Source organism: Podarcis cretensis (genome assembly GCF_951804945.1).
Source record: "Podarcis cretensis genome assembly, chromosome: 11".
NCBI classification, from domain to species: Eukaryota; Metazoa; Chordata; class Lepidosauria; order Squamata; family Lacertidae; genus Podarcis; species Podarcis cretensis.
This window is the reverse complement of record NC_137180.1, coordinates 26,538,169-26,558,447: the sequence shown is the minus strand read 5'-3', so window position 1 is coordinate 26,558,447 and position 20,279 is coordinate 26,538,169. Positions and strand designations below refer to the sequence as shown.

Genomic DNA, 20,279 nt, shown 5'->3' with positions numbered 1-20,279 from the left:
AGATTGTCTGACACTGGCGTCAAAGAAATTTTAGGAAACTTGTTTAATATGTTAAATTTCTGGGGGGGGGGGATGGCAAGTGTATCTGCTGCTGCTAATAATAATAATAATAATAATAATACTCTTGCACATTTCCCACTTTGTTCAAAACTTTATTAAAGGTAAAGGTAAAGGTACCCCTGCCCGTACGGGCCAGTCTTGACAGACTCTGGGGTTGTGCGCCCATCTCACTTAAGAGGCCAGGGGCCAGCGCTGTCCGGAGACACTTCCGGGTCACGTGGCCAGCGTGACATCGCTGCTCTGGCGAGCCAGAGCCGCACACGGAAACGCCGTTTACCTTCCCGCTGATAAGCGGTCCCTATTTATCTACTTGCACCCAGAGGTGCTTTCGAACTGCTAGGTTGGCAGGCGCTGGGACCGAGCAGCGGGAGTGCACCCCGCCGCAGGGATTCGAACCGCCGACCTTTCGATCGGCAAGTCCTAGGCGCTGAGGCTTTAACCCACAGCGCCACCTGCGTCCCTCAAAACTTTATTAATTCTTTATTAATAACTTTTTTAATTCAACTCCATGGGTAGTTGAAAGGGACTTGACATTATGGTGCAAGGGAAAGAGGCAAGTTGTAACATATGTAGAAGATAAGCTTGCTGTGGTAATAAAGTACCAGAATATAGAACTGAAACCTGCAGAACAAATAAGAACTTCATTTTGGGGAAGCATTGAGATCCTTTGGCCTTCCACATGTTGTTGAGCTACAACTCCCACCAGCCTTAGCAAGCACAGATGAAGGGAATTACAGTTTAGCAACATCTGGAGGGCCAAAGGTTTAAGGGAAAATTTTCTCTGATTTATTCTCTTTCACATATATAGTTCCTCAGTTACAAATGCCTTGTATTGTATATAGGATGACCTACACAAACAGTTGTCTTGCTTCATGTTTAATATTTCTGCAAAAATTTGGAAGGCTAAATACATATGGCTGGAATTCAATTATTTTGTGTCTTCTTAAAAAAAAAGGCATTTGAATTATGGACTTCAGCTCCATTGTCTCTTAAAAAGCTTTGGCTTTTGAAACAGTAGCAACTTGCAGCCACGAAATTAGCACAGGCACTTGTAAAACGTGGGTCATGCTGGCCCTACACATCTTGCATTTCACGGCATTGTGTGACTGCTGGGACTTGTGAAGTAACTGATGTCTGTACAGGGTTGTCATGTTCCAATTTGCGCTGAAGACGATTACAAATGTGTGTCTTAGCCGACTTTCCATTGCTTACTTCTAAGGGAAACATTCTCTTGATTAACTTTCATTAATGTTAATTGAAGTGAGGAGCATACAGACACAGTTATGGATTTCCATTCTTGGTATTCTCAATACCCAGAGTGAACTACTTAATTATGTTTAATATTGTATGAGAACAAGAGTATGGTATGGGGAGGATGTGTGACTTGGGAATATGTCCTCTACCTTGAAGTAATATTGATTTGATTATTCCCCCCGCCCCCCCCCCCCGGTATTATCCAAGTGCATATCTGTAGAGAGGTTTAGCAAGGGCTTAGAAGTGCATTTGGGGCAAAATCCAGAATGGCTTTGTCTTGCTCCCGTTCATTTCCAGGGAAATGCTTACACGAGGAACTTCCTTGTTAATTAGTCACTTTTAATGTACTTCTCTGCTGCCCCCTGTCCCCAGCAGCCCACACAATAATATCAGAATGTGCTGTATAGTATCCTTGATTTGCTTGCCACTAGAGGATACAGTTCCTGTGTTCCATTGCAATAGCCCCAGAGTACAGCTATAGCACAAAATGACTACTGCAGGCTGTACATTTGTCTCTTAGCCTGGAAGCTGTTGTCGAGTGTGTGTATTAATTCCTCAGTAGCTGACTCACCAATGTGCTCCTGGTATCAAAGAACAATATGTAGAAGAGCGTTGAGGACTCAGCTTACCTATTTTAGCTATTTTCTGATTAATATAGTTGGTTTGCTTTGTGTAAATTCTTATCCTAGCCAGAAATGCATACCCTCTAGAAATACTGATTATCTAATATACGATCTAATATAGAAGTAAAAAGTATGTTATAGCTAGTTTATCATTAGTTTATCATATAGGCATACTTCTACTCTAAAAGTTATTTTAGCTGTTTTCAAGGTCACCTGTTGCCAGAAATTTATACATATATGGAAGGTGAACTGTTTGTGAAATTAGCAAATTTTGACTTTTTTTGGGGGAAATATGCCTGATGTCTTTTCCCCTGTTGTGTCATTCCAGTCTGATACCTACCTTTGCATGTCTGTCCGTTTACCAGTGGAGGAGGAAGCCTACGTAGGTGAGTACCACCTGAGTGTCAGAAAATCATGAACAGAATTGGTGAAAGGCTTGTGTTGCTTCCCCTGTAGCTTAATTCCCCCCCCATCAGAATTCCTGTAATACATTCATCATGTCTAATGCAGAAGCAAAACTAGAGGGAACCACTTAAGGTGGGGATAACAAACTGTATCTGGAGAGACTCGTGAGTAATAGTACTTAAGAAGCTTCATGTAGATGCCTCTGGCAGCTGGGCTGTAGCGCTCCCATTTGTAAAGTATTGGCTTTCTGTCTGTGGCTGGATACTTAATTCCACTCCATTGCACAAGCTGTTTATTTACCTGCTGGTACGGGCTGTAAATCTCTTTGCACTTACAATAAGCGCTAGGTACAGTAAGATCTTACCTGTTTGCAAAATATACTTGCTTTATGTTGAGGCGTGGATGAGATGACAGGCAAATGACAGGCCCTACCACAACACTATATCAATGTTTAATTTAAGTAAGTAGGCCACTGAAGTAAGCACCATCTGTTTAGTGTGTTCGCTCCGTAATGTTCATTTTTTATTCCATTCTGCTTGCCAATGGTTACCTTCACTAGTAAGTGTAAATAGTAGAATGGAAATTTACAATGAAAGGGTGGAACCTAGAAAATCGTCACTTGTTTTCAACGAGATTAGTTAGCTCTTAACACATTTTAACTGTGTATATGTATTAGGTAGCTGATGAGTGATAAAGGTTTGGCTTTTTCCATATGTGTTGAAAATTCGATTAGGAAACCACTATCATTGTATCACTGTCGTATTGCCATTGGCTTAAGGCAGCCTTGCCCACCCTGGTGCCCCCTAGAACTTGGGGACTACATCTCCCATGAGCCCCAGCCAGCATGATCATTAGGTAGAGATCATAGTCTTTGTAGTCCCAAAACATCTGGAGGACACCAGGTTGGAAAAGGCTGAGTTAAGGTAAGGAGAGTGCAATTTTCAAAGGACATGACATCTCTACTTTCAGCCGACATGATTTGGGGACATCTTTATTTGGTGTGATATTTAGTAATTATATTACTGTGTTCTGGTTTGGGGGCTCTGAAGAGCGTAATTTAGGTCATAGGCAGCCTTTAGAATTTATGCTTTGTAAATCAAAGGTTCAGTTTGAGTTCCCATAGTAAGACACTGAAGGATTAAAGAAAATTAGAGATGCCAGCAAAATGTAGTGAGCATGCACCTGGAAATTACCTTTGAGGCTCATGAAGCTCACTGCAAGGAATAGGCAGGCTATAAAAGGTCCCGAATTATTTTCTGGCTTTGATTTAAGAATTTCCAGCCCTTCCCTTGTCCAACACTCAAATCCCCTTCCCAAACTTTTCCCTTTTTATTTAAGAGCCTCACCTATATTGGCCAACATGCAGTGCATTGTCTGTGAAATAAGAGGAGAAAATCTGCCTCTTCTTCTTGTCCTTGTCCAAGGTGCTGCTGAACACATCAGTATGGCAAATCCCAGCAGTTCCTTGGAGCTGTAGTTTATGCTAGGGCTACCACCTTTGCAGAATTGATTTTGGGATTATGCTTGTATCCAAAACTACTTCCTTTCGGCTCATGTAAACCCCTGAGGACTTCCCCCCAGGTATAGGGTGGTATAATAATAATAATAATAATAATAATAATAATAGGCAGTTTCTTGTGAGTATAGGTAGTTTTCCTGTGTCTTGTATTAGGGATGATTTAATATTATCCAATCATGATTGATGCAGATATGGGGCAGAATTAGCAATTCTATTTCCAGTTGGAAGGACGGAATTTCAGAGTATTATTTTATTTAGAGATATAGTGAGTAGCAGCTGTGGGTGGCTGCTTTGGGCCCCTGGGAGCCTTTAATGATCTGATTTTAATCATTATTTTCATGACACAGAAGCAGTTCTCTCATAGCACATAATTTGGGACTTCTGCACCAGTTGATTTTTTTTATTATTACTTGGATCTTGTAAGATAATTTATTCCATCCAAGTATTTAAGCAATTGTGTGTTTAGAGTTTCTGTTAATTAAAACACTGCAGCAATTATTCTTTCGGGTATATATTGTGTTTAATTTATGATATGTCTACTGTTCTGTGAACTGCTATTTATAAAGACAAAATCGGCATGAAATACATTGTACAGTATTGTTCTTTGGGGTTATTTATAGGCTGGAAACACTCCTATTAAGATCTAGTTAGGGCTAAGCAAATGGTTCCTTGAGGACAACTACTGTTCTTAACATCTTTTGTAAGCGGTGCACTATCTGAACATTACAAATTAAAATTACTGAAGAATTTAGAGAGAAAAGAAAAATACAAAACGTTCATATCATAGTAAATAGTTACTTGCAAATATATAGAGAATGCTGGCAGTAAGAAATTTCAGATTGTACAATGGTGGGACTCTCTATATTTTTCATGCCACCTGGTCCAAACCAGAAGCTACAGTAGAATAGGCCCTTCGGTGTTGCAGCTCACAATCTCTTCCAAATAACCCTGTGGTTTTTAAGGCATTCATTATTATTTTTAAATGACTAGTTTTAGAATCCAAAGCACACTTAGTAAAAAGTAAGCCTGTTAAAATTAATGGGATTTATTTCTCAGTGAATGTATTTATGATCAGGTTAGATGTATGTTGCTTATTAATATAATTTTAAAATACTGTAGAAGAAACTATTTTAAATGCCTTCATGCTTGTTGAATCATAATGTATAATTGCTTCTGTCCAGAAATGTCTCATCAGAGGTAAACTGAGCTGGACTAAAGTTAAAGTAGTAGACTTTCCTCACATAAGCAGGCATTAAGCTTTGAGCATGTGAATGCAGAAGTCTTTTGAGTGGTGTATAAGATATCAAACTTTCTGGTTAACCTTAGAATATATTACATAACCTTAGAAGGTATTACTTTATTAGTGTGACAAATAGACATGAAAAGTTATCTAAAGAGAAGGTGATTTCCCAGCAAAGCAAAAACTGAAATAAAAGTACACAAAGGATGCACCAGAACGCCAGTATGTGCCATTGAAATTGGGTATCTCCAACATGTTTTGAATCCAGTGTGTAACATCCAATAGTCACATCCTGCCACTGGAAGGAACCTCTGGTCCAACATGGCTCTCTTTTTCTATCTTTCCCTTCGCTCCCCCTATGAAGTGTGTGGGGTTGATGAGGAAGTCCCATTGTACAAGCTGAAGTCCCACTTGTACGACATTGGATTTTGTCTGTACATTTTGCTAACCAGATGCATTTTGTTGGTTGCTACGGGTAGGCTGTAACTTCACATACTTACTAATGAAATAAATGTAGTTGCTAATCGTAACAAGATATGTCTAGCATCTGATTGTCCAGTGTATAGCCTTTCACTTAGAGCCCATTTTATTAGATGTGTAATACTGTCCATTCCAAGCTTGGAAGATAGCCATACATCTAACTAGCAATAGTATGCTCCTTGGTAGGATTTTTTTAAAAAAGCATAATACAGTATTTGACCTTTCCCCTCAAAGTTTTTCTGCTGCACAGTGAGACTGAATATGTGTAAAATATATAGAGGTGAGCAGCGGGGAGATATAAGTGTCGTCCCCCCCTTTTGTGCTTCTGAAAAATTAATATTTTCCCATCTAGTCTTTTAAATGTTTGATTATATGGGCAAATAGCAAAGCAAGAGAAGTATTTGCTGTATTGTGCAGGGTTTGATACAATCTGCTCTTTACTATTGAACTCTGCTGATAGCTAAAGGGTATACTACCGACACTTAGAAGAATTGTGTCTGACAGCAAGCCACTCAGCCAGGAAATTTATCTGTCATTCTCCTTCCCTTATTTTCACGCATATGGCCAACCAGTAAATAAATGTGGTTTCCCCCCCTTACTGACTGATGGTAAGCCACCATTTGTCAAACAGTTTCATACAAACAAGATAGGACCTATTATAATCTGAAAAGAGGATGGAAATAATTTGATGATATATTGCATTTTTATTGCTTTACTTGACTCCATAGCTGCAGGATTGTTACAATAGAAATCTTTATTGCTTGGTGATACTACCTTTTGAGGAAAACCCATCTAAGTTAGTAAGTGTTTATACATTTATGCCTTTGGTGGCTAATGATATATGGTCAATTTTGTAACTTGTGAAAATGATTCAAGTTGCCTGATCTGCAGTGTGTGATTTGCAGAAAAATAGGACTCAAATAAATGAACAATAGTTGGAAAGAATTTGCCTTATCGATGGAAGTAGACAAGCTTTTTTTACTACTCCACTGTGTATCAGAGAGAGAAAGAAAGAAAGAAAGAAAGAGAGAGAGAGTCCCATTTTGTATCCTGTGTACAAATAACTAAACTATTAATGTACTGTGAGCCTTAAGATTTGCCAATCTTAATGGCAAAGCAAAAAAGCATTGTGGCATCAAGTTGCAAGAAAGGAGATTCCATCTAAACATCAGGAAGAACTTTCTGACGGTAAGAGCTGTTCATCTGTGAAATGGACTCCCTTGGAAGGTGGTGGACTCTCCTTCATTGGAAGTTGTTAAGCAGAGTTGGATGGCCATCTGTCATGGATGTTTTAGTAGAGGGTCCTGCACTGCAGGGTGTTGGACTAGATGACCCTTGGGATCGCTTCCAACTCTACAGCTCTACAATTCAATTATTCTGTAAGATATGAAACCAAATTTCCAGCTCCTCCACCCCACCCTTCCACAATTTTTCAATGCTTCCTTTCCTAGTAGCTAGAAAATGCGTATGAAATTTCACCAGTACAGTGGTACCTCGGGTTAAGAACTTAATTCATTCTGGAGGTCTGTTCTTAACCTGAAACTGTTCTTAACCTGAAGCACCACTTTAGCTAATGGGGCCTCCTGCTGCCGCTGCTGCGCCACTGGAGCACGATTTCTGTCCTCATCCTGAAACAAAGTTCTTAACCTGAAGTACTATTTCTGGGTTAGCAGAGTCTGTAACCTGAAGCGTCTGTAACCTGAAGCATATGTAACCCGAGGTACCACTGTATAGTGGTTTCTAGAATAGTGAGTAGGTTTGGGTGTAGTTTAAGAGAAAGAGAGAGAGGGATGAAGGGAGGGTTGTTGTTGTTTTTTTTAAAAAAAACTCTGTAGAAGAGGACACCGAATTAGTCACATTATATTTCACTACATCGGGAGATATGTAGAACACTGATAAATAAATACATATAGGGTGAAATCCAGCGGTATGTGAGAGTTTCACTTGTACCTTGGGACTTTCCTTGCCTATTCCCCCACCCCTGCTGGCAGCCCCCCGGTCACCCCGAAAATCTGACTTGTATTAAAATAATCCATCAAATTATACTGTCTGGAAGATGGTCTTTTAAAAGGCAGTGGGAATACAAATGTATCCCTGTAATGGACTAATCTAAAGTTGAGGGAGCCTATGACAGGAGTGGCTCAACATTGTCCTTGCACATAATGCTAATATATAATTTCTCTTGTGGATGAAATACATTTTAATATTTAACATTCTTTGCCACCCTTTGAAGTCTTTTGGTCTTATAGTGCTGTCAGTAAACATCACAGTTAGTGAGAGCAATTGGAAAATGATTTTGTAGCATCTTCAGTGGATTGTAAAACTCCAGCTGTCATCGTAGAATTGAGTCTACCCTATTAATGTATTCATCTCTTTTCTTCCCCCCACCCCTGGAATATTCCTTTGTTCTGTTAAACTTCAAAATGCAAAACCGGGGGCGCAATTGTAAAGTACCAGATCTCCTGTGGTCCTGCTCCTACTGTGCCATTAGAATTAAAATGATACACCTCAAGAATCTGCCCTGCTGCTTCCTAGTTAAAGAAACTTAAAATGCTCTCTGTCACTGAAGAGTAAAACTATTGATAAAGCTACTCTTGTTTACCACCTTCAAATGTACTCCTCCCCTCTTCTTTCCTCTCTTTTTTTGGGTTGGAGGATCATCTGTGAGACTTGAGTTTCATCTACAGTAGAAACTAAAAACATATTCCTTGGAGTTATGTTGTTTACAGTAGTCATTAAAATGTCTTTGTGTATTTCTTATTCCCCTTTTATATTTAATTATTGGTTAAATGTACACATTAATCTACATTTTTGGACTTCATTGTTTAGTAAGATCCAGAAAATCTTACTAATTCATTGTTTAGTAAGATCCAGAAAATTATTAAACAGTCCCTGGACAGGACCTCACAACTCTCTCTCCTAAATTTCTTTTTATATTAGAATAAAGACGTACCATATTTTTCGCTCTATAAGATGCACCAGGCCACAAGACGCACCTAGTTTTTGGAGGAGGAAAACAAGTAAAAAAATATTCTGAATCTCAGAAGCCAGAACAGCAAGAGGGATCGCTGTGCAGTGAAAGCAGCGATCCCTCTTTCTGTTCTGGCTTCTGGGATAGCTGTGCAGCCTGCATTCGCTCCATAAGACGCACACACATTTCCCCTTACTTTTTAGGAGGGAAAAAGTGAGTCCTATAGAGCAAAAAATATGGTAAGTGGAGACCCCCCAAAAGGCCTTAATTGGACATTTATTAATGGCAGCGTACTTCACAATCCCCAAATAATGGAAGGATATGCATGGTGTTTCAATTACTTTTTCTTATCAAAATGTTTGGTACATAGCTTATAAGGAAATGCTTGCACACAAACTCAGAGCCTTACATGGTGTTTCTAAAATCGATAAGTTCATTAAAATTTTGTTTGCTTTTATAAAACACACACACAGAGAGAAAGAAAATGATGTTAATCTCCTCAATCCCAATATATTTCCATTTAGAATTTGGAATCATTATTAGACTTACTAGCTTCCTTTTTGCCTTTGAAATATTATTTTGATATAATGATCTTTTTGCCTCATTACTGAAAAGTTACTTTTATATGAGAATTGCATATGAGTACTGCCATCTCTTGGAGCAGTGAATGTTTGGAGAGGAGGAACTTGAGTAGGGTATTCTGGTATGTTATCATAGTTGTATATTTTACCTGCAATGAAAAACAGTAATGATTTCTTTAAAATGTACATCTTAATTAGTGTGTAACAAAAGCATAAGAAAAACTTAAACAATTTTTTTTTTAAAGTATCATGGCCAATAAGGCATATTTGCCTGCTTTAGAAGTAAAATTGAGAGAGCTGAAACACAACTTGAGATATTAGCACTTCATCCTTGCTGCGATTTTTGATTTCTATTCCTGCTGTGTCGTTATAATGAGCGCAGCATCCCATAGTGTATCTCCATTTGCTGTTGTATGAGTGAAAGAGAACAAATAAGTGTCCTCGTGCAACTTAATGTAGAACCATAAAATGTACTGAGAAAAAAGACATTCTGGGCTGCATCAATAGGAGTATTGCATCTAGATCAAGGGAAGTAATAGTGCCACTGTATTCTGCTCTGGTCAGACCTCACCTGGAGTACTGTGTCCAGTTCTGGGCACCACAGTTCAAGAAGGACACTGACAAACTGGAACGTGTCCAGAGGAGGGCAACCAAAATGGTCAAAGGCCTGGAAACGATGCCTTATGAAGAACGGCTAAGGGAGCTGGGCATGTTTAGCCTGGAGAAGAGGAGGTTAAGGGGTGATATGATAGCCATGTTCAAATATATAAAAGGATGTCACATAGAGGAGGGAGAAAGGTTGTTTTCTGCTGCTCCAGAGAAGCGGACACGGAGCAATGATTCCAAACTACAAGAAAAAAGATTCCACCTAAACATTAGGAAGAACTTCCTGACAGTAAGAGCTGTTCGGCAGTGGAATTTGCTGCCAAGGAGTGTGGTGGAGTCTCCTCCTTTGGAGGTCTTTAAGCAGAGGCTTGACAACCATATGTCAGGAGTGCTCTGATGGTGTTTCCTGCTTGGCAGGGAGTTGGACTCGATGGCCCTTGTGGTCTCTTCCAACTCTATGATTCTATGATTCTATGACATACGTAAGTATCACTTTTGTCTTTCAGTTGACTTCAAACCTCATGCTAGCATGGACACTGTCCATCATATGCTGCTCTTTGGATGCAACAATCCATCTTCAGATGAAGATTACTGGTAAGGAGCACAGGGTTGTTTTCATGGCATTGGTTTAATTTCCTACCTGTGTCAGGAGGGAAAGACGTGTGGTTGGGAGGGGGTGTAGAAGGCTTGAGGAATGCATGGTGGGTATGGTGTTTTCAAAAACGTTCATTATGTCGTTTCTGCAATTTGGGTTGCAGATTTTAATCAATAGATGTATCAAACCAGGCCTAGTTGATCTGTGACTTCTTTGATAAATTGAAGGAAACATGAAAATGTATAATTAAAAAAGCAAAACTACCAGTCTTTGCTTAGAGGGATGCCCATTTGGTTCCTCCCCACACATATTACTGTAGTACACTAGAGTAAAAACAGCCATAGTAAAGCTGATGTTGATTGCGATTTGTCCTCACACATTTTAAATTTTCCCCTATGGATTCATTCACTAAAACTTAGTTGATTGATTTACTGTTCAAACTGATGAAAGGTTGTAGCCCCCAATAAAAACTGTAACCTCAGTGCTTCATAATGGGAAGCAAGTTGCAAATTTCTACGTCTTCATACTCATCAATAAGATGTTGCTATTAATAAATCAGAAGCAGCTCTGAAATACCTTTTAAATTTTGATTGGGCCATTAATATTTGAAAAGGACAGTCTATAAAACAAGTAACCAGAAATGCTAACTTGGCCCCAAAGAGTTATGAAATTGGAAAGGTGTTCTGTTCATCTATTACTGAAAAATAGTTCATGTTTAATTGAATTTTATACTGGAATCCATGTGCTCATTTAAATATTCTTACACAATCTTACACAATCCTACTATTTTGTAAATAATAATAATAATAATAATAATAATAATAATAATAATAATTTATTATTTGTACCCCGCCCATCTGGCTGGGTTTCCCCAGCCACTCTGGGCGGCTTCCATAGAAACCAAAAATACACTAAAATATCACAGATTAAAAACTTCCCTGAACAGGGCTGCCTTAAGATGTCTTCTGAATGTCAGGTAGTTATTTATCGCTTTGACATCTGATGGGAGGGCGTTCCACAGGGCAGGCGCCACTACCGAGAAGGCCCTCTGCCTGGTTCCCTGTAGCTTTGCTTCTCACAATGAGGGAACCGCCAGAAGACCCTCGGCGCTGGACCTCAGCATCCGGGCAGAACGATGGGGGTGGAGACACTCCTTCAGGTATACTGGACCGAGGCCGTTTAGGGCTTTAAAGGTCAACACCAGCACTTTGAATTGTGCTCGGAAACGTACTGGGATAGGTAAGTTTACCAGTTTACCAGTAAGTTTACGCATAGCCTTGATTTTTGCTTTGTCCGTTTCACAGGTTTATTTCCTCCATATAGGTTTATTTGCAGCATAGAGGTTGTATGATTTGCACATCATGGAAAGCTTGGATTCCTGGCTTATTGTAAGAGAAGAATCCTTGTGTGCACAGCCCATATCTGTGAGCAAGTTATCTAGGAGGGTGGCATATGAACCCAGCATCCTGGTTTGTGCTCTCAAAGCTAACTTCTAACCCTGGCTTATGAACCTGGCTTGCTGGGAGCAACAAACCAGGATGCCAGGTTTGCACATCATGGGAAGCCAAGCTAAATTCAGACATCCTGGTTTGTTTTTACCTGCTTGCAGAAAAGGAGGAGGTGAAGCAGGAGTGAACAGGCTGCATTGTTAATTCACAGTAGAAAACTGTGACATTCATGGGCTTCACAATTACTATTAGTTTTTGCCAGTTGCAATCACCCCACCTCTTTCCCTTCCCTATCTCTTGCCTTCACACTCCATGTGTTTTCTACTACACCAAGGTTATGCCAAGTTTTCCCTTCTCACATAGTGCACTCTTTTGCCCCAGTGGACACCAGACATTTATAGTCATGCTAGCAACTACTGGTAGCACTCTGGAAACCACTATGAAATTACTAAAATTCATTTTGTTCAGTCCCAGAATACAAAGATCGGTCTGCTTCACAGTTTGAAAGCATCTGCTCTAAACAAAAGGGGAGACTTATACAATCCTATCCATATCTACTCAGTAGTAAGCCCTGTTGAAATCAATGAGACTTGCTCCCAGGTAAATTGAATCAGGATTACAGCTTTAATCTCTCTGATTTTAAAGACTAAAGTCTGTTTCATACACTACTGAAGTGTAAAGTTGATTCTTCCACATGGCTGGATCCCCAAACTTTCCAAAAGCATTTGAATGAAAGACTTTATGGTGAACATAACTGTGTCCGTGTCTACTGTACCATGGGACAGTATCTCTGAGATGAGCTTTCCAGCTGATCTATTTATCTAATGTGATTCCTTCACCCAAACATGACTGGAACAGTGTGGGGACGAGGAAATAACTGCATTTTATTAATGAAGAACTCTATTCCTTATTGTAAATGACATTAGGAAAGTAGCATCTTCAACATTTCCTTGACATTGCAGATAGGTTTTCTCCTTCCATTTTATCTGTGGAGGTCTGTTGCTGTTAAATTGAGATCCAAAATGTGCTGCTTCTTTTTTAGTTTGTTGTGAATGTTCCTAAGAAAAAGCGTGAAAAAGGAGCTATAGTAGTTCTGCTAGACATTCTACCTATGTGGAAAAATAAAAACACATTTGATGAATGACTGTGATTACTGAATCTCATTTAAATGCAACTCTACCTAATTCACACTTTCTCATTCATACACACACACACACACACACACACACACAGAGAGAGCGAGAGAGAGAGAGAGAGAGAGAGAGAGAGAGAAACATGATGTGTAAAAATGTGTATGGGGGAAATTGCATACAAATGTCAATGTTGAATAGATTTCTATTAGACACTCTATATCAAAGAAAATTCTACTTCTGCATCTCAGCTGCTTCTGATGGAGGAGTAGTAGCAGGGCAGGACCTATGGGAGGAGATGGCCCTTTTACACAGATCCTAAGGCTTATAGGTCTTCCAATGTCGTTGAAATATTTATTTATTTTCTTGCCTTTATATCACTCCTTTATTTTGACATGAAAACCAAGGCGAGTGGGATATGTTGCAATGGAAAACACTTCAGATTAGGACCAGAAATGCACCAACAGCTATTGAAGCTGAAATAGTAGCGGGGTGATGTGCTCCCCCAAAAAACTCACTCTGTTTAACTAAAGCTCATTAAAGGAAAATCCTACCATTATCTCTCTCTTGGCAGACAGGGCATGGTATAAGTGAGCCCACTGTGACTGGCAGCATTATGTAGGGTTCAAAATACTTCTGATGACAACATGGTTTATCCTATGGGGATTATCCAGTTTGGTTGGTTAACTGTGATTTAGATAATACTAAACCTGATAAACCAATGATTTGACTTGGTATAAAATCGCTTCCTATGTTGCATGTGGATAGGTTTTTTTTTATTTTTAAAATTGAATTGCTAGAACAGAAGTTAATTACTTTCATTATTTGGAGGCATAGCATTGTAACTCATTTTGGAAATTTCTTTCCAAAGAACTTCACTATAAATATATTGGAAGCAGCTACTGACATAGCTGAAAAAGTTAAGTCTCTTTCCCCTACTAACTAAGAATGTATTTATTACTTTCTGAAAAGAGATAAAATCAAGGTTATCATCTGTATGGTCAGCCCAAGGGGAAATGCCAAGCTTTTTCTAGTGGGAAGAAGCAATGTTCAGTCTAATTAACCTTGTGATTCTAAGGGCTAAATTCTTGTGGTGTCAAAAATAGATCTTCAACCATGCTCATTATGCCATGGTATATATGAAGAAGAGAATAGTTGATGCAAATGTCACATGGAATGATAGATATTTCATAGTGTGGGGATTAGTTTAAATATTAAGAATTATACTTGAATACAGGAACATATATCATATTATAATAAATCCTGCATAGTCTTCAAGTCAAAATACAGGGTCTCTAAGGGTTTTTCTTTGTTTCTTTTCTTCTGCGGGTGACTTTTGAAATCTAAATTAAGACACAAGCTCCCAGGACCATTTTCTGTGCAAAAACCACTGTAATGGTTCTCGAGTCCCCGTGGATGGGCACAAAATTTCAGGACGACAAAATTCTAAGCCAGGGAATTTCATGTTTGCAGCAGATTTTAACATTCAGCTACCCGAGAAACTATTCCACCCACAGTAGGTGCTCATTTGTATGGGAGCTCCTGAACAGAGCCCTCAGCATCGTCGTTCGACATGGGGTGGTAGACTAGGACTCAGGAGGAGGACAGGACTGAATGGTGGGAACCTGAGTTGGAGAAGGAGGGATCTCCCCTTCCCACCACAGCTTCAGTCCCTTTGGAAGGGGATCAGGGTTGCTAGCTCTCCCCTCCAACCTTCCTGAAGAGCAAAGAGCCTCAATACAGGTTGGGAAGGGCTTTGATCAGCTGAGGAAGAGGCTGAAACAGAGGCAGCAGCGACTGAACAGAAGAGTGTAGCCTTGTCACCTAGAATTAAATGCCACCTTCACAGGTGGAAGCTCACATACTCATGGAGTGCATGCTTGCAATCTTGGTATTCCTGTAAGGCAAGGGAATATTGTGATTGAGCACTCCATGCCTTGTCTTTAAAAGCTGGTGGGAGGTGCAGGGAAACTTGTTGGTGCATCTTCATTGCTTGAACATCTGAATTGTGACTTCTGAGCACTGTGTCTGCTGCTGACCCTATACTGTTAGTTCCCTGAATAAATAACTTTTCTTTATGTACAAGTATGAGCCTCTGTCTATGCGTGTTGGGCAGGAGCCAGGATAGTGGCTGGTTTAGGGGGACATCTGATATGTGCTGTTACATTCCATTTTTAACACCAGTATTGGACTGTACTGCCTAAGCCCTTAATCAAACAGCAGCAGGTTGCACACACAGAGAGAGCTATGTGTGGAGATTCTGTGTGCTTGCCTGTAAGTTAGCATGGCATAGTGGTTGGAATATCCTGCTAGGGCCAAGGAGATCTAGATTCCAATTCCATAAAGCTCCCTGGATAATATTAGGCTGAATACAAACTCTCAGGCTAACCTACCTTAGATAGTGGTTGTGAAGATAAAATGGAACCATGTACACCGCCTTAATGGATGTAAATGCAATAAGTAAAATATTGACTGCCAAAGAGATGAGTGCTGGTAAAATGCTGGAGGCAGCAGGCTCAAAAAGGTAGTGTAAATTTTAGAAGAGGGAGTTAAAAACACATTGAGAAGCATGATAACAAAGGGCATTCTCAGCCTGAATGTAGTGTTTGTGGAGGAGAATAATGTTAACTGCTTAATGTTCCTAAAATGAAAGAGATGCTCAAGCCAAAATAAAAAAACTTCCCACTGTGTGTTTGTTTCAGGGACTGTGATGGAGGAACATGCACGGACACATCTAATATTTTGTATGCTTGGGCAAGAAATGCACCACCAACAAGACTACCAAAAGGTATGAGATATTTCACACTATGACATTCCAAATGAGCATGTGGTAGTAAGGATGGACATAAAATGTTTTCTTTGTGTGCGTAAATGTGTGTGTGTCTGTGTGTTAACTTGTAGTGACTTAAGTGCAATGCTCTGTATGTCTCTACTCATGGTTATTATTACTTTCCTTGGGAAGAATGGTGTTGTTCCTCTGGGTGAACTACTGCAAAAGGCTGTGCGTGTTTTGGTAGCTTCCCCACCTTTTTAATATGGAACTGAACAAATGTAATTCCACAGCGAACTTGTCTGCTGCCTTCTTATTACGGAGGAAACTTTTATGGTTTGTGAATGATGGATTGTTGGTGAAATCTATTTGGTTTGCAGCAGGATTCTGTCAAGATGATTCTTTTATCTTGTATTACACCAAGTAAAGTTCTGTGTTCCATATTCCCACCAACAGTAAACTAGGCCACTGTTGTAAAAAAAGAAAAAAAGAAAAGGAAAGACATAAAACTTGAGATATCTGGTCTGTCTGCTTCTATTTGCTCTTCTAGCTTTTCATAGCCAGAATGAATGCATAACTCTCAGTTCCAGTGTTATATATCCCTTGAAGGGTACTTGAGGAATGATTCCCCTAGCAGAATACATGTGAGAAACGTTGCTTGTGCTCTCTCTGTTTTAAAGTTATCACGGATAATAACTTGTCAACTTCAGTTCTTAATATGAACATTGTGGGATTTCAATTTAAGTTAAATATTACCCACTGTTATTATTTTACTATACTATTGAAAATACACAAGCATACAATTTATTGAATTTCCACTTGTTGCTTTTTGTTTCATGTTAAGGTGTTGGATTCAAAGTGGGAGGAGAAGAGGGCAGCAAATATTTTGTACTCCAAGTACATTATGGAGATGTTAGTGCATTCAAAGGTATGTATGGTCTTTGGATATGTTAATGAGATTATATGTGTACTAGCTATACTATAATAAGCCTGCAACCTACATGATGTCTATGTTCCGGGGATCACACCTTAAGTCAAAATCATATATAGTCCAAACACATTGGGTGCATTGGGATTGCCAAAGTATTTTTTTCTTGGATGCCCGCCCCTTCCACCCCCTTTTTAATTAGTTTTTTTGCTAAGTGTGTAAAGCTGTGCACAAGTCAAATGCATGTGAGTTGTGGGCTTATGTATATTTATATATTTGCACTGAACGCTGCCATATTCTTGTGGCTGCAGACAGATGGTGCTGCAAACTATAGGATGATGAGAGGCAGCCCAGGTAAGCTATAGAGCGTCATCCAGAACAGACTGCAGCAGCAGCAGGCACCCTGCTCCACTGGCTGCACTGACTACCAGCCTGGGACCCATTGCCCCATGATCCAGATTCTCAGGCTGACCACATTCGCCCCTCCCCACCAGCTTGCCTGGGTATTTGCTGTTGGCCCTGCCAATTAAGATGAAAAGCTGGCCCAGGTGAGGCGTTGGCAGGAGAAGTATTAGCACGAAGTGGAGGAAGGCACTTACTGCCTGGAGATTGTCCGCTGCTGCCAATTAGGATGAAGAGTCAGACTTGGTAAGCAAATGGATTGATCCCTAGGCCAGTTGCCAAATCTGATCACCTTACTCCTCCCAGGCTGAAGGGTCATCCTCTTGGTTGTAACAGTTGCATGGGGTGGAAAGCAGAAGGTCTAAGCAGTTAGAATGAGGCAGGAAGGGGTTGTTGAGCAGCGTGACCCCCCACCCCAGTGAAAAAAATAAAACTAAAGTAAGAAAATGGCTAATTATTGAGACAAGTTACAATAACAGTGGCAGCTTAAGTGTGTTCTAATGCAGACCCTCCTGTATTTTAAATAATTTGGAGGTCATCTGATTTGAAATTGGTGGTATTTCTGACTATGTAATCAGGAAATTCAAATAGTGTAAACATCTTTGTCACTACCTCCTCCTTCTCTGAATTTACTGTTATGGAAGGTAGTATGCATGGTTCCCAGTAGGTCAATGGCAGCATCTCTTTGAGTGTGCAGAAGCTGTTTCTTGAGTTTGGCATATATTGTGCATTAAAATTCCCAGCAGTTTATTAATGTAAAACTCATAGGTGTGACACCATGCCGTTTGTACTCATTTCATTAGCGATTTGTCTTGTGTTCTGACCTTTTAATTTTTAGCAAGTAAAAATAGTTTCCGATTTAAGAATTCCAAGGCCCCCTGTCTGATAATGGCAGCAACCTACCAAACCCTGTTGCTGGCCAGTGGAGGCCCCCATCAAAAGGAAGTTAAATTGCATTGTAATAGAGCTTGGTAGATTTCCCTCTCCCCATCAAGCTTCTGTCTAAAGGCCAAGTTTGCACTGGCATGGCTACAGCATAACCTTTTAACATTTTGTTTCTTGGCCCATTATTCTTTGCTGCAAAGTCTGTGAACCTTGTGCATTACATCCCATTTACAGTACATAAGATTTCTTCCTTCCACCATAATCAACATAATAATTCCAGTTTGGAAGATATACATTGCTTTATTTTTGAACTGCCCCAAGTGCACAAGCAGTGAAGGGAGGGGGGAATATTCTCTGGCAAGTGATTTCAGCAAGCTGTCTTCATGGAATTATCCTTATTGCTCTATTTAGCAATATTCCTACCCAGCATCAATTACACTATTTTCTAGAAATCTGACAAAATTTAAATTCCTGATGCATAACAAATTATTTTGTGTTCATCAGTCTTTTTAATATAACTTACATTGGTTCCAATGGTTTAAAAAAATTAAGCTGCAAAAAAGAATATGTTATTTTGTATAAGGATATCTTTTGACCATATTAAATTGGTAGTTTCTATTTTCTAGTTACATTCATGGCTTTATAGTCATCCTTTTTTCCAAAAAAAGTTAAGATGCTCATCTACACATGGTTTTTGCATAGCATTTCATGTAGTGGAATGCAAAGTTTAAGATTATTTTTTTATCTAGCCAGCTTTCATTTTCATAGTTGTAAAATATACTTAAGAGAATTTATGCAAGTACTTGCACTGCATTTCAATCATAGCAATCATATTCCCTAGTTTCAAAATTATTTGATTATATTTCTTAACGCTGGACAAATTTATAGTAATTTTCATTTGTACTACTTTACAAACTAGGCAAAAGTGGAAACTTTGTGTTTCATGCTTCCATATTTTTGAGCTATACTCCTGGAACAATAAGCCTTATCTTAGGGTATTTCCACTTCGTAAACCTTTTAATGTATCTTCTGAGTGGCAGTTACCATTTATTTTTCTCACTGATCAAAGAATTAGAAGCTGATATGCATATCACAGTGGATTTTGCTATATACACTCTGCAATCCAGAAGTGCTATTAAACCACACTAGTAAGCACAGCTTCTTGTTTGATCTCTGTTGGAAGCTCTGCATAGAAAATCAGCTTTGAAAGAAACCTCCTTCTGAGGTGGGATGAATGCATTTTCCTCTCATTGCTACAGGGCAAATGGAAGCTAATAATTTATTTGTCCTGGAGCAATGTGTACTTGCTCTCTAGCTGAAATGCAAAATCAAAGGAATTATCCTAGGCTGAGTGGCAAATAGGGAAGATGATTTTTAAGATGGGATGTAAGGATTGCATTGTGTCTTTGCAATCTGCTTAGCTGATGCAGCACTTGCCAAAAAAAGCAAATGTTATGATCCCATTTCTTCCAGCTTATCAAACCTGCTGAGTAGAGAGCTCGTTAGACATGACCATTTTGGGAAGTGGGTGTCTAAAGTGATGAAAAGTAGGCCCTTACGTTGGGAGATTCTGCCAGTGTGAAAGGGGGTTCTTGTTGATACATCATAAATATTTAACACAGGGACAACTGTGGTGTTCGCAAAAATGAAAGACATGGCAGTTGATCTCATATGCAAGGCTGAAGCCTAGCCCAGATTTTGCTTTTGCTTTAGCACAGCAAGCAAATTTTCTGAAGTTCACAATGATGTGTGAGTTTAGAGAGAGCACAATTTTCCTTGAATTTTTGCTTGTGATGTCTAGCTTATTCATAGAGTGCTTTTTAGTAACTCCAGATATAAAGGCAGCCATACTAGCCCACTTGCCCTGAATGCTACAGCATAGGAGTCTAATGACTTTGAATAAAGTAGAAACTGCTTGACCCTATTTTGAGCGAAATGAGTCTGCCCCAAATGGGTTGAAACAGTTGTTCAAGCAAATATTTTCTGCATTCAGCTTCAACTTTGCCATATTTGTTAGTTCTCAGTAATTCTGCTATGTATATAAACACAAGTAGCTCTTTGCATTTCATTTAACATAAAAATATGTACAGCACGTCTTCATGATTTTTTCTTTTTTCCTTTGCATGTATACCCATTTTTAGAAAAATCCTCCTGTTTGGTTGGGTGTGGATTTCATAAAAGCCCTAATATCCTAAAGGACACATAAAAAAACAAATAGCTGAAATATACAATAGTGAGTTACAAAAATGTTGAATCTGAGGAAGTGACATTCAAGTCTTCTTCAGTCTAAAGTTTCTTCTCTGACTAGTGACATTTGCTGCTTCTGGTGACCACCATCCATGGTTGATTGGAACTGGAAGTTGTTGTTGTTGCTGCTGCTGC

The 20,279-nt window shown here is 39.3% G+C and overlaps 1 protein-coding gene across 7 annotated transcripts in view; it reads left to right on the top strand.

The window, feature by feature from the left end:
* Window positions 1–20,279, top strand: part of PAM (peptidylglycine alpha-amidating monooxygenase) — a 125,859-nt gene that overhangs the window by 51,024 nt on the left and 54,556 nt on the right. For all 7 annotated transcript variants that reach the window (XM_079995399.1, XM_079995398.1, XM_079995400.1 and 4 more), the window contains exons 4-7: window positions 2,266–2,323; window positions 10,246–10,333; window positions 15,615–15,700; window positions 16,527–16,610. In XM_079995399.1, the coding sequence (XP_079851525.1) occupies window positions 2,266–2,323; window positions 10,246–10,333; window positions 15,615–15,700; window positions 16,527–16,610 (316 nt within the window). The remainder of the gene's footprint in view (window positions 1–2,265; window positions 2,324–10,245; window positions 10,334–15,614; window positions 15,701–16,526; window positions 16,611–20,279) is intronic.